We start from the raw sequence: 14,923 nt of genomic DNA, 5'->3' as shown, positions 1-14,923 counted from the left end.
ATTAAGAGGGGATCGATGGATCTAGTGAAAAACTTGCTCAAAAGCTACTATTTCTATACCTTGCCTTCGGACGTCTGGTGTTCTACGGACGTCCGGTCCTTCTTGATTGCCCGGACGTCCGGAAGTGACGTCCGGCCACTTCCGGACGTCCAGCGTTCCACAACAAAAGCATTTCTACGGATGTCCGGAACTCTCCGGACGTCCGACACTTTCACAACAGAAGCATTTTTACGGACGTCCGGACCCTCCGGTCGTCCGTGCTCCGGATGTACGGCCCTGCTCGGACGTCAGTATCCTGTACACTGGGTTGTGGCTCACATTTTCACAGCGGCCGGTCGTCCGATGACTGTCGGACGTCCGGACCTATTTGTGCCTCCGGACGTCCGACGTTCTCCGGACGTCTGGCCCATCCTGTACCCAAAACGGTCACTTTTACCCACCACCTATATATATACCTTTCCCTTCCACGGGAGAAGGTTGACCATTCACCTTGAGCCTATCAAGAACACTCCTCACTCTCTCTCTCTCATTCATCCACACTAAATCCTAGATTCCCAAGTGTTCTAGGAGCATTTGAGAGAAGTTCTCCAATCAAGTGATAGATCCACTTCTTCCCCTTCTGTGCACCAAAGGAATTTGTGACTCGAGCAAGTTTTGAGCTTTTCCCCATCGTTCTTGTTACTCTTGGAGGTTGGAGACTCCTAGGCGGTAGGAGTCATTCGGAGAGGAATCGAACTTTGTGATTACCCTCGGAAAAGTTTGTGAGGGTTTGGAGACCACCCCAAGGTCTACCACTAGTGGTTGAGAAACGCCTCCGTGGTGTTGTCTCAAAGGGAGAATAGGGTGAGCCTTCGTGGCGTTGGTGTGCCTTCGTGGTAACATCCACCTCTCTAACGGTGACTAGCTTCCCTCCAAGGAAGTGAACATCGGCATACATCCTCGTCTCCCGGAGTTGCGGTTATTCCTAACCCTAACTCTCTACTTGTGGTTACTTGTCTCTTTACACTTATGTACATTATATTGTGCTTGCCTACTTACATGTTTGTGTTGTTTGCTTAGTACCTTGTGCTCACGTGCAATTGTTAGGCTCATCTTCATATTCCGCATTATTGCCTAAAATCGCGGAGGTGTCGTGCATTCGGTACTTGATCGGTTGGATCGCGAAGACGTTCGACTACATCAACCGCGTTACATAACACTTTCCCTTTCGGTCTACGAGGGTACGTGGACACACTCTCCCCCTTGTTGGTATGCATCACCTAGATAGATCTTGCATGATCATAGGAATTTTTTTGAAATTACCGCGTTCCCCAACAATTATCTAGTTTTGTTTTTCATTTTCCCAAAACTTGCCTAACACTTGATAACTATTTGCATCAACCGCACTTGAAACCTTGATTCACTGGGTGTTGATGAGCCAATACAAGCAAGCCCAAGAGCGTCCATCTGGAATTATGTTCTCATAACCAAGGTAATGAAGAAAGACAAGAAGGGGCCAAGGGATTCTGGCAAGCTGCGCTAAGGCGTTTTTTTCTTCTACACAACATCATTTCTTTGCATGAAAACATGGCAAACTCCATGAAGGCAGTCCAGGCAATTCCCACACATAGCATAGGGCAAAAAAACATACAAACATTTCTCAGGGGTAATCACAGGCATAATTTCCAAACAAGTCACAGATGAAACACTAACAACTCAAACTCAAAACATAAGCAAGTCATGCACACAAGATCTACACCGTGACACAAATTATAACAGGTAAGTCATACATAATGAGAAAGGAAACACATAAACACAAGGTGTGCATGCACAAAACATGAATTGGCTTTTTTCAAACAAGTTTGATGAACTATTCTTATATTCTCTTGAAGGGGCCTAATTGGATAGTTCTTCCTAGATGTCTAAAAACACGTATATCAGCCTATCATCCTCTACAGAATATAATATACAATTTTAAGTAACTAATCTATTAGAATAGAAGTAACCATGTAATGTATGCATAACAATTCTGTCAAAGAATATCCGTCATGCCAAAAAGTACATAATGGGATTGAGAAGGAATAAAGCTAATAAGGTAAAAAAGAGAGTAAATACTAAGTACTTGCGAGATGGTGTGGAAGGCCAAGACAGTAGTTGAATGAAGAAATAAACATAGAAAGAAAAAAAATAGGGCCCAACCGGGTTCGAAACGATGACCTATTGATCTACAGTCAATTGCTCTACCACTGAGCTATGGACCCATTAATATTCTTTCATTTTACCGTACTATATATATATATATAATTACACAAACAATAAGATTGGCTATAGGCCGGTATCCTTGTGTTTAAATATTAATTGGTTCACTATCTATTGTTAATGCAAATTTAAAATTAGTTTGCATCCTTACAGATTTAGATATGGATTAGAATCTAGTGTTTTTTTTTCATGATAATACGTGTCTCATTTATATCATAAGGATCATAATACAAGTCATGTACGCACCGACCTGGCAAAACTGGAAAAATAACATAACGCTAGCCTTGCACAAAGGAACACCAGCCAAGGAGTAAAATTACAAATAAGACCGGAAAACCTCAGAGCTTGACACCAACGCACGTCACTTGTCTATGGCATATCCACAACAGCCACCAAAGTAAAAAAATGACGGATCACATCCACACCCAAGCTCAATGTAGCTCCATCGTCGATATGCAGCTTTGCGGACCTCCAAGGTGGCTCACCAAAAGCGAAACTATTACCGTTGAATGAATCAGACCGGGGCAACACCCCGGACACACCATCAAACTCCAGATCTGGCACCCATACATGACTAAGACGCCGGAGGAGGAAATCATACCTACCATCCACGTACCACGAACCCATCACACGATCCACCATCTTTCAGATGCCATCGATGCAGACTATAATTTGCATCCGTCCCTGGACTACCTCTGAAGCTCCGCGCCGACGCTGGAGAAAATGCCATCACAAAGACGGAGCCCGAGGACACAGATCCACCACGAGGATGCCGCCACCGCCGTACCATCCTTGCTTGAATAGACTGGATTTTAAATCCATCCCCAACCATAGGATCGATCGCCTTGTCAGAGTAGGATCTGAGAAAACTTTATTCAGCGCCACCACCGCCGCCGCCGAAGCAAGACGATGAACGGCCTAAAAACTAAGCTACTTTAGCCTAAAACTATCCACACATGTGGATCCGGCAACCCCCCCCCCCACCACCACCATCATCATCGTCGACCGAGGTCGTCAGCGGAGGGGAGCCACCGAAGGAACTCCCTGGCGGCGGCGCTGGCAAGATTGCCTTTTCCTTCCAGAGGAACGGTAGTTAGGAGCTTACACATATGCATACAAACGAATGTGCCATCGTAAATGTGCTCATGGAATGCCGGGTCCTGGGTTGGGAAAACTATTTTTAGATTCCCTTGAAGGGGTCTGATTGGATAAATGGTCTTCCTACATGTCTAAAAATATCAACGCACGTCACTTGTCTATGGCATAACCACAACAACCACCAAAGGAAAAAAAAATGACGGATCACATCCACACCCAAGCTCGATGTAGCTCCATCGTTGATATGCAGCTTTGCGGACCTCCAAGGTGGCTCACCAAAAGCGAAACTATTACCGTTGAATGAATCAGACCGGGGCAACACCCCGGGCACACCATCAAACTCCAGATCCGGCACCCCCACATGACTAAGACGCCGGAGGAGGAAATCATACCTACCATCCACGTACCACGAACCCATCACACGATCCACCATCTTTCAGATGCCATCGATGCAGACTATAATCTGCATCCGTCCCTGGACTACCTCTGAAGCTCCGCGCCGACGCTAGAGAAAACGCCATCACAACGGCGGAGCCCGAGGACACAGATCCACCACGAGGATGCCGCCATCGCCGTACCATCCTTGCTTGAATAGACTGGATTTCAAATCCATCCTCAACCATAGGATCGATCGCCTTGTCAGAGTAGGATCTGAGAAAACTTTATTCAGCGCCACCACCGCCTCCGCCGAAGCAAAATGATGAACAGCCTAAAAACTAAGCTACTTTGGCCTAAAACTATCCACACATGTGGATCCGGCACCACCCCCCCCACCACCACCACCATCACCACCGACGACCGAGGTCGTCAGCGGAGGGCCGGAGGAACTCCCTGGCGGCACGCTGGCAAGATCGCCTTTTCCTTCCAGAGGAACGGTAGTTAGGAACTTACACATATGCACATCAACCGAATGTGCCATCGTAAATGTGCTCATGGAATGCCGGGTCCTGGGTTGGGAAAACTATTTTTAGATTCCCTTGAAGGGGCCTGATTGGATAAATGGTCTTCCTACATGTCTAAAAATACGTAATATTGGTCTATCATGCTCCACATGATATACATAATTGCCTTAATTTTGAAGTATTTGAGAACTATTCAAATAGCAATAGTGGTAACCATCTAATCTATGTAAGCATAACAATTCTCGCAAACAAGAAACGACATGCCGGAAAATGCATAACAATGAGAAGGACTAAAGCTAGATATGGTGTAAAAAAATACTTGCATGTGGAACGTCAAGACAGTAGTTGAAAAAAGAAACAAAAATAGAAAGAAAAACATAGTAGAGACCAACCACTCAAACCGATGACCTATTAATATGCAGTCTGTTCTCAAAATAAATAAATTAACATGCAGTCAATTGCTCTACCACTGAGCTATGAAGCCATTAATATTATTCCATTTGACCCCGATAAATATATAATTACACAAGCAATATGATAGACTTGTGCCCGTATCCTTGCGTTTAAATATCAATTGGTTCACTCTATTATAAATGCAAATTGAATATCAGTTTGCATCCTTACATATTCAGATACAGATTAGAACACTAGTTATGAACTTACACATACTTATATCAGTCGTATGTGCCATCATAAATTAGGTGCACGTACCGCAGGGTGTGCTCAGGGATTGCGGGTTCTAGGTTTTATGTAACATGATATTTTGGGTTATGCAAACTATTCTTAGATTCTCTTGAAGGGGCCTAAATGGTACTCCCTCCGTTCCAAAATAGATGATCATCTATTTTGGAACGGAGGGAGTATAACTGTTCTTCGTACATGTCTAAAAATACATATATTAGTCTATCATGCTCCACAGAATATAATACATAATCACCTTAATTTTGAAGTAATTGAGAACTATTCAAATAGCGGTAACCATCTAATGTATGTAAGCATAACAATTATCTCAAAGAAGAATAGACATGGCAAAAAATGCATAACGAATGAGAAGGAATATAGCTAGATATGGTAAAAGAAAAAGAGTAAATACTTGAGAAGAAAGTGTGGAGGGCCAAGACAACAGGGCCCAATCAGGTTTGAACAGGTGACCTATTGATCTACAGTCAATTGCTCTACCACTGAGCTATGGACCCATTTATGTTATTGTAAATGACCCTAATTAATATATAGTTACACAAGATATAAGATAGAGGTGCAATCTTTGTGTTTAAATATTATTTGGTTCACTCTGTATTATGAATGAAAATTGAACATCAGTTTGTATCCTTGCAGATTTAGATATGGATTAGAGCGCTAATTAGGAACTTACACATACTCATATCAGTTGTATGCGCCATAATAAATTAGATACAGACCCTTGGCCTTAACTTACGTGCTAAGGCGCAAGTAAATTTCCATGGACATTTTCCTATGTTGGCCTACAACAGTTTTTCCTAGTCAGTATGTCTACAAAATAAATTTTTGAAACGCAGCCTTATCTAGAAAGAGAAGTCAGGAATGTCCCGTAACATTACAACAAAATCATTCTGAGGTTTTGATACGCTAATATGTACTTCAAGCTGTGCTCACGGATTGCCAATTCCAGCTTTTAAGTAACATGCTATTTTGGGGTTATGCAAACCATTCTTAGATTCTTTTAAAAGGGCCTAATTGGAGAAATGTTCTTCCTACGTGTCTAAAAATACGTATATCAGTCTATCATGGTCCACAGAATATAATACATATCTGCCATAATTTTGAAGTAATTGAGAACTATTCAAACAGCGGTAACCAACTAATGTAAGCATAACAATCCCATGAAAGAAGAATCGACATGCCAAAAAATACATAAGGCATGAAAAGGAATAAAGCTAGATATGTTGAAAAAGAAGAGTAAATACTTGCGAAGAAAGTGTGACAGTAGTTGAAAAAGAAGATAAAAATAGAAAGAAAAATACATATATTAGTCTATCATGCTCCACAGAATATAATACATAATCACCTTAATTTTGAAGTAATTGAGAACTATTCAAATAGCGGTAACCATCTAATGTATGTAAGCATAACAATTATCTCAAAGAAGAATAGACATGGCAAAAAATGCATAACGAATGAGAAGGAATATAGCTAGATATGGTAAAAGAAAAAGAGTAAATACTTGAGAAGAAAGTGTGGAGGGCCAAGACAACAGGGCCCAATCAGGTTTGAACAGGTGACCTATTGATCTACAGTCAATTGCTCTACCACTGAGCTATGGACCCATTTATGTTATTGTAAATGACCCTAATTAATATATAGTTACACAAGATATAAGATAGAGGTGCAATCTTTGTGTTTAAATATTATTTGGTTCACTCTGTATTATGAATGAAAATTGAACATCAGTTTGTATCCTTGCAGATTTAGATATGGATTAGAGCGCTAATTAGGAACTTACACATACTCATATCAGTTGTATGCGCCATAATAAATTAGATACAGACCCTTGGCCTTAACTTACGTGCTAAGGCGCAAGTAAATTTCCATGGACATTTTCCTATGTTGGCCTACAACAGTTTTTCCTAGTCAGTATGTCTACAAAATAAATTTTTGAAACGCAGCCTTATCTAGAAAGAGAAGTCAGGAATGTCCCGTAACATTACAACAAAATCATTCTGAGGTTTTGATACGCTAATATGTACTTCAAGCTGTGCTCACGGATTGCCAATTCCAGCTTTTAAGTAACATGCTATTTTGGGGTTATGCAAACCATTCTTAGATTCTTTTAAAAGGGCCTAATTGGAGAAATGTTCTTCCTACGTGTCTAAAAATACGTATATCAGTCTATCATGGTCCACAGAATATAATACATATCTGCCATAATTTTGAAGTAATTGAGAACTATTCAAACAGCGGTAACCAACTAATGTAAGCATAACAATCCCATGAAAGAAGAATCGACATGCCAAAAAATACATAAGGCATGAAAAGGAATAAAGCTAGATATGTTGAAAAAGAAGAGTAAATACTTGCGAAGAAAGTGTGACAGTAGTTGAAAAAGAAGATAAAAATAGAAAGAAAAATACATATATTAGTCTATCATGCTCCACAGAATATAATACATAATCACCTTAATTTTGAAGTAATTGAGAACTATTCAAATAGCGGTAACCATCTAATGTATGTAAGCATAACAATTATCTCAAAGAAGAATAGACATGGCAAAAAATGCATAACGAATGAGAAGGAATATAGCTAGATATGGTAAAAGAAAAAGAGTAAATACTTGAGAAGAAAGTGTGGAGGGCCAAGACAACAGGGCCCAATCAGGTTTGAACAGGTGACCTATTGATCTACAGTCAATTGCTCTACCACTGAGCTATGGACCCATTTATGTTATTGTAAATGACCCTAATTAATATATAGTTACACAAGATATAAGATAGAGGTGCAATCTTTGTGTTTAAATATTATTTGGTTCACTCTGTATTATGAATGAAAATTGAACATCAGTTTGTATCCTTGCAGATTTAGATATGGATTAGAGCGCTAATTAGGAACTTACACATACTCATATCAGTTGTATGCGCCATAATAAATTAGATACAGACCCTTGGCCTTAACTTACGTGCTAAGGCGCAAGTAAATTTCCATGGACATTTTCCTATGTTGGCCTACAACAGTTTTTCCTAGTCAGTATGTCTACAAAATAAATTTTTGAAACGCAGCCTTATCTAGAAAGAGAAGTCAGGAATGTCCCGTAACATTACAACAAAATCATTCTGAGGTTTTGATACGCTAATATGTACTTCAAGCTGTGCTCACGGATTGCCAATTCCAGCTTTTAAGTAACATGCTATTTTGGGGTTATGCAAACCATTCTTAGATTCTTTTAAAAGGGCCTAATTGGAGAAATGTTCTTCCTACGTGTCTAAAAATACGTATATCAGTCTATCATGGTCCACAGAATATAATACATATCTGCCATAATTTTGAAGTAATTGAGAACTATTCAAACAGCGGTAACCAACTAATGTAAGCATAACAATCCCATGAAAGAAGAATCGACATGCCAAAAAATACATAAGGCATGAAAAGGAATAAAGCTAGATATGTTGAAAAAGAAGAGTAAATACTTGCGAAGAAAGTGTGACAGTAGTTGAAAAAGAAGATAAAAATAGAAAGAAAAATACAAAAGGGCCCAACCGGGTTCGAACCGGTGACCTATTGATCTGCAGTCAATTGCTCTACCACTGAGCTATGGACCCATTGTTGCGTTTACATTTGACCTTAATTAATGTAAACCCATTTGTGAGCTGCGATTATCAATATTTGGTGTTAGTGCTCTCTTATCATATTTGACTTTCTCTGTTGCATATTATCACTGATATGTCTTTTTTTGAAATCTTATCACTGATATTTCTTAACGTATTCTGTTGCAATGTATTTGGAAAAATGTTATAGAATTTATATGTATAGCTGACATGATTTTTATTCCGAGTCTTTTCTTCTGGATTAATAATAAAACAATCATCTGATATGACTGCATCTCCCGTTTTCTATGCTTGCATGTTTATTGGCGCGGGATACCAAAAAGGGTGTGCTATATATAGCTCACAAAAATGGCGAGAATACGTGAAAACAAGGATTGTTCCGAGACCCCAAAACGGTGTACTATAACCGACGAAAACGGTCATAAACACAAAAATGGGGAGTTTTCAGGATATCCTAGTAACTCTGTACCCGGATCCACCTGACATGCCTAACACTGCAGTAACCATTTACTAGGCTCTGCCGGACCTTGAATGGTCTTGAGATCTCAAAACGGTGTGCATACATTAGTACCATGCTGATCAGACTAGAAAAGAAAAGCTTAAATTCTTGTCATTTGGTCATGCTGCAAAGTAGAGGCAAATGAGCATCTTGGTACCCAGCAAAGTATTTTTCAACTTTCTCCATACTTGCAGCAGATGTGGCTTGCATTATTCCACGTATTAGGTCCGAAAATAAAAGCAAGTTAACATCAGCTGATCAGTCAATTCCTATGAGTGTTAGGTCCGAAAATATCAATACGAAGCACATCAGCTTAGCTGTACAATAGACAACGGAGACCCCACCTTGAATGAGAGTTATAAGCCTGGTACATTGTCTTCATTCATCTGTCCTAGATGTGTCATTCTCCTTGAGGACTTTTCATCGAGCTTGGTGACCGTCAAAAGTCGAACTTGATCAACTGATATGAGTATGTGTAAGTTGGATACTCATATCAGTGCATTAAAAAGCTTTTGACATGGTTGATAGTGTGACACTGAAGCACCCTGTATGTGTCCACCTAGAAATGAACGGTCCTCTTATAAGTAGTAGTACTTGTGCCGCCGTGAGCTCAAACCATCTCTGCAACCATGGCTCCTGCTCTTGCCCTTCTGCTTGCCACCACTTCCCTCTTCTGCTTATCCTCTCTGCTTTTAGTACCAAGAGCTGTAGTAGCACATGATATTCTACCATTACGATCCTCTCTAACCGTCGAAGCCTTCCAAACCGACATACTGCAGTCGCCAGATGGCACCTTCTCCTGCGGCTTCTACAACATCTACACCAACGCCTTCACATTTTCGATATGGTACTCCAAGGCGGCAGACAAAACCGTCGTGTGGAGTGCAAATCGCGACCGCCCTGTCCATGCCAAAAGGGCAGCCTTCACCTTGCAGAAGGATGGCAACATGGTCCTCAAAGATTATGATGGCGCGCTTGTGTGGCAAGCTGGTGGCAACTTCACAAATGTTCAGCATGCTCAGCTGTTGAATACTGGCAATTTCATCTTGAAGAATACCGATGGTAAGATACTGTGGCAAAGTTTTGATTCGCCCACAGACACTTTCCTGCCAACTCAGCCCATCACCGTTTCTACAAAGTTAGTGTGTACAACCCAATCACGTGCTCCTGGTAACTACATCTTCCGTTTCAGTGATGTTTCAATATTGTCACTTATATATGAGATTCCTCAAGTTTCGGATATATACTGGCCAGACCCTGATCATTCTCTCTTTCAGAATAATAGAAACCAATATAACAATACTAGGTTGGGGATTTTGGAGATTGACGGGAGTTTTGGGTCGAGTGATTTTGCCGATGGTCGGCTACTTGTGGCCTCTGATGCAGGGCCAGGGATTAAGAGAAGGCTAACTCTAGATCCCGATGGTAATCTCCGGTTGTACAGCTTGAATGACTCAGATGGGTCATGGTCAGTTTCAATGGTAGCAATGTCCCAACCTTGCAACATCCATGGCATATGTGGTCCTAATGGAATATGTCACTACTCACCTAAACCTACATGTTCATGTGCACCAGGCTATGTGATGAGCAACCCGGGTAATTGGACTGAAGGCTGCAGGGCTATTGTCAACATAACATGTGATCATCAGGAACCTATGAAGTTTGTGAAACTCAAGAACACAGATTTTTGGGGCTCTGATCAGAAACATATGTTCTCAGTTTCTTTTCATGCTTGTAGGGATATCTGCATGGGCGACTGCACCTGCAAAGGCTTTCAGTACAAGGAAGGTGACGGGTTATGCTATACGAAAGCTAGCCTTTTCAGTGGATGGACCTACCCAATAAACGATCCGCGAACAATATATCTCAAGCTTCCTGCAAGGGTGAATGTTTCAGATACAGCTTTTCCTCGCTCTGACGTGTTTGATTCTGCACCACCTCATCTTGACTGTAGCCAGATGAACATACCACCAATTCTACAAGTGCATAACAGTAACACTGGTGCAGAAGAACCAAAATGGATCTACTTCTATGGTTTCATAGCTGCATTTTTTGTTGTTGAAGTTTCCTTTATAGCATTCGCATGGTTCTTTGTTTTGAGAAGAGAGCTTAGGCCATCAGAAGTATGGGCGGCCGAGGAAGAATACAAGGTGATGACTAGTCATTTTAGAAGATACAGCTATAGAGAACTTGTGAAGGCGACAATGGATTTCAAGGTTGAGCTAGGAAGGGGAAGCTCCGGCGTGGTGTACAAAGGTGTCTTAGAAGATGAAAGGCCAGTTGCTCTGAAGATGCTGGAGCATATAAGTCGGGGCAAAGAAGAGTTCCAAGCTGAATTGAGTGTGATTGCTAGGATTTACCACATGAATCTGGTGAGAATATGGGGGTTTTGTTCGGAAGGATCCCACCGGCTGTTGGTTTGCGAATATGTCGAGAATGGCTCACTGGCTAGCATTTTGTTCAGTGACAACATCTTGCTGGACTGGAAGCAACGGTTCAACATCGCATTAGGTGTTGCGAAAAGGTTGGCCTATCTTCACCATGAGTGCCTAGAATGGGTCATCCACTGCGATGTGAAACCCGAGAATATACTCTTGGACCAAAACTTCGAGCCTAAGATCACCGACTTTGGTTTGGCAAAGTTACTAAACCGAGGTGGGTCCAACCAGAACACATCTCATGTGCGAGGAACAACGGGCTACATTGCTCCCGAGTGGATCTCCGGCCGCCCTATCACGTCGAAAGTCGATGTGTATAGCTATGGGATCGTGCTTCTTGAGCTTCTATCTGGAAGCAGAGTATCGGAGTTGACCGTCGGTTCAGATGCAGAGGTGCACACGGTGCTCAGGAAGCTTGTCACCATGCTTGCAGATAAACTGGAAGGAGGTGATGATTCTTGGATTGATGAATTTGTGGATTGCAAATTGGGTGGGCAATTCAGCTATGTGCAGGCTAGAACGATGATCAAATTGGTCGTTTCTTGTTTGGAGGAAGATACAAGAAAGAGGTCGACCATGGAATCTGTTGTTCAGACTCTCCTATCATTAGATGAAGATGATAAGTAGTATTAATTTGATTTTCTTGGTATATGTTTTAAATAAGGCAACAATATATGATTGTAAGGTCAAGGATGTATATGTGCAACAATGTGGAAAAACTATGATATTTCTTCTAATCGTAGTCATTGATTAAAAAAAAGTACTCCCTTTAGTGATCTAAACGCTCTTATAAAAGTTTACAGAGGGAGTAATAGATTGATTCTAATGCATAAGTGTGGGATAGATTTAGTAAGCAACATAAAGCGAAAGACGGGGTAGTTGTACATGCGAGGCCATTGCCGTTAGTGTGTTGTATCTTGATTTCTAGCCTTAAGAGCAAAAGGTTAGGCCATGAGTTACATTTTGAAGATGTCAAGATCGCGTCCAGCTTTGTTCGCCTTTAATAGCGCTTATGTGTATCCTAATTAGATTATTTTTAATTGATTTTCTTATGGAGGGTTTGCAAAAAAGATTATATCAAAGATAATGTAGACTTTACGGTTCAATTGAAGAATTTTATTTTGTTTCTCTAAAGTTTATGCAAAGTACTCCCTCCGTTTCAAAATAGATGATCCAATTTTGTACAACCCGTTCTAAAATAGATGACCCAACTTTGTACAAGTTGGGTCATCTATTGAACCGTAAATAGATGACCCAACTTTGTACAACCCGTTTCAAAATAGATGACCCAACTTTATACTAACTTTGTATAAAGTTGGGTCATCTTTTTTTGAAACGGAGGGAGTATATATATTTGGTCCTTCAAAAAAATGTTGTGCTACATTTCTCTCATGTTTTCAAACTGGACATGGGCCGTCCAAAACGAGACATGGGGATGACGTGTCCCCGGTTTTGAATCTCACTTTGCCTTGCCAAATGGCGGTCAAAGTCAGCTCCAGTGCCACGTCATATCTTCTTCTTCTCTCCGTGGCAGGCATTTTGTCGAGCACCTTGTGCGCCGCGGCGACCCTGCACATTTCCCTCGCCGCCGCCGGGGACACAGAGCGACGGGCTGATGCAGTCCGGCCCGGGTGGAAGGCGTGGCAGCAAGCCGGGAGGACCCGCGCTCGTCCTTGTTCACGAACCCGGAGCTCCTGCACTGATGAAAGAGAGACTGAAAATGTGCGGTGTGCTTACATGCATGATGGAAGCACATCGACATGGCTCAGCCCGGTTTGCTCCTTGTACATTCAGATCACAGGCACTGCTGGCCAAGACACCATTCAAGTTGAGTAAACAATAAAATACCACATTTGGGGCTAGCGTTATACAAAATTACCACTTACTTTAGTTTCTCAAAAAGACACTACTATTTTGGTTGACTGTTTGAAAGAAAAAACACTAGTGACTGAAGCGTTAACATTTAACTGCGACTATGATAATGTTGGCCCCCGTCAGACATGACATGGCATAAATGTCAGCACCGTCAGCTTTGACCGTTATGACAGGTGAAGCACACATGTCGGTCCCTTTCAAAAAACAAGCAACTGGATCCCTGTAACTTTTTAAACAAAGCAATCAGGTCCATCTAACATTTTCGGAAAAAACAATAGAGTCCCTGTAACTTTTTTTAAAAAGTAATCGGGTCTTTGTGCTGGCACTGGTCGTGGCTGCACCGGCCGACCGTGGTGGTGGCCGGTCGTGGCTGTTGCGGCCTTGGCTATGTTGTTGTGGTGCTGCTGCCCTCTATCGCAGTTGTTGTTGCTTGTTGCTAAGCACAAGATCCAGCTCAAAGGGAGGCTGACGGTGGCGGCGACAACAGGGCCCAGAGTTTGCAACGCCTCGTCTTCATGTGCGGCCGCGCGAGCTTCTCCTCCTCCGCCCTCCAGCATGGAAGGCCACCAGAGCAGTAGGAAGGTCACCGGTGCATGAGAGGGTGGTTGGGCACCGGCTGGGAGCAAGAGGGAGCGGTTGGGCGCTGTCTGGAAGCAGCATGAGGCGGCGGCGGGGGTGTGCGCAGGCTGCTCGCGTGGTAGCAGTGCTCAGGCGACCAACTGTCCGGCCACTATAGTGAGCGTGGTGGACTAGTGCAGAGAAAAGGGATCCTCGACGGGGTACAGAGAAAAGGGAGACATAGGAGAAGAAGGTGACATGTGGGCCCTACCTGGTCATAACGGTCAGCTTAACTGTTTACATAACGCTGTTGACTTTTTGCCACGTGAAGTTGACGAGCGGGCCCTCCATGTAAAAAACCGGACTAAGACATAACCATTCACTCATTAATGTTTTTGGAACAACCAACAAAAATAGTGATAGTAAGAGCTTTTTGAGAAATTAAAGAAAGTACTCCTAGTTTTCGTAACACTAGCTCCAAATGGGGTAGGTTTTTGCTATTTACTCCATTCAAGTTCGACCAAGGAACTCAAGTAAGAGCAGGGGAAATGATATTCTACGCACGGTAAGTACTTATCTCTTTCCTTCAAATTATTCGAAGTTCTATTTTTCAAAAGCAAAATTGCTAAATGGAGGACGAGCTCCATGGAGCTCTTTTTTGATTTTTTTCCATAATTAGCATTTTGAAGTTATAAAAAGTTCTAAAAAATCACACACGTTTATATGGATGTTGTTAGGAAATATGCAACTTGTATTACCAGGAGGCCATAGGCCAGTATATATACATGTACATGTGTGGACTATATGCAGGAAACCCTTTATACAATAGGGTAAATACGAAAGGTTACATGGCTATATATATAATACTCTAACACCCCCCCTAAAACTCATGGTGGATTAACAACACTGACTTTGAAGAGATAGAAGCCATGCCGCGCTCTAGTCTGGGCCTTCGTCAGGAAATCCGCTAACTGTAACTCGGAAGGAACATTCTGAAGAGCAATAACCTGATCCTGCACA

The 14,923-nt window shown here is 41.9% G+C and overlaps 1 protein-coding gene and 5 non-coding genes across 8 annotated transcripts; 1 reads left to right on the top strand and 5 right to left on the bottom strand.

The window, feature by feature from the left end:
- Positions 1-2,168: 2,168 nt before the first annotated feature.
- TRNAY-GUA (transfer RNA tyrosine (anticodon GUA)) lies at positions 2,169-2,240 on the bottom strand. Its single transcript has one exon. It is a non-coding gene; the product is annotated as a tRNA-Tyr (tRNA).
- A 3,122-nt stretch (positions 2,241-5,362) lies between these two features.
- On the bottom strand, positions 5,363-5,434 carry TRNAY-GUA (transfer RNA tyrosine (anticodon GUA)). The gene has a single exon. It is a non-coding gene; the product is annotated as a tRNA-Tyr (tRNA).
- A 1,035-nt stretch (positions 5,435-6,469) lies between these two features.
- On the bottom strand, positions 6,470-6,541 carry TRNAY-GUA (transfer RNA tyrosine (anticodon GUA)). Its single transcript has one exon. It is a non-coding gene; the product is annotated as a tRNA-Tyr (tRNA).
- A 1,035-nt stretch (positions 6,542-7,576) lies between these two features.
- Positions 7,577-7,648, bottom strand: TRNAY-GUA (transfer RNA tyrosine (anticodon GUA)). Its single transcript has one exon. It is a non-coding gene; the product is annotated as a tRNA-Tyr (tRNA).
- Positions 7,649-8,455: 807 nt separating this feature from the next.
- TRNAC-GCA (transfer RNA cysteine (anticodon GCA)) lies at positions 8,456-8,527 on the bottom strand. The gene has a single exon. It is a non-coding gene; the product is annotated as a tRNA-Cys (tRNA).
- A 1,101-nt stretch (positions 8,528-9,628) lies between these two features.
- LOC123114278 (putative receptor protein kinase ZmPK1) lies at positions 9,629-12,207 on the top strand. 3 transcript variants are annotated; one of them, XM_044535699.1, is made up of 4 exons: positions 9,927-10,202; positions 10,310-10,513; positions 10,608-10,692; positions 10,771-12,207. In XM_044535699.1, exons 2-4 carry the CDS (start codon positions 10,498-10,500, stop codon positions 12,095-12,097), a joined length of 1,428 nt encoding a protein of 475 aa, XP_044391634.1. In that variant the 5' UTR covers positions 9,927-10,202; positions 10,310-10,497; the 3' UTR covers positions 12,098-12,207. The 3 variants fall into 3 exon arrangements, with proteins under 3 accessions (XP_044391633.1, XP_044391632.1, XP_044391634.1); XM_044535698.1 differs by having other exon boundaries at positions 9,629-10,692; XM_044535697.1 differs by having other exon boundaries at positions 9,632-12,207.
- The last annotated feature ends 2,716 nt before the right edge of the window (positions 12,208-14,923 follow it).

The sequence above is a fragment of the Triticum aestivum genome, chromosome 5B, assembly GCF_018294505.1.
Source record: "Triticum aestivum cultivar Chinese Spring chromosome 5B, IWGSC CS RefSeq v2.1, whole genome shotgun sequence".
Classification (NCBI taxonomy): Eukaryota; Viridiplantae; Streptophyta; class Magnoliopsida; order Poales; family Poaceae; genus Triticum; species Triticum aestivum.
Note: the sequence above shows the minus strand (reverse complement) of the source record. Positions and strands in the feature narration are given on the sequence as shown.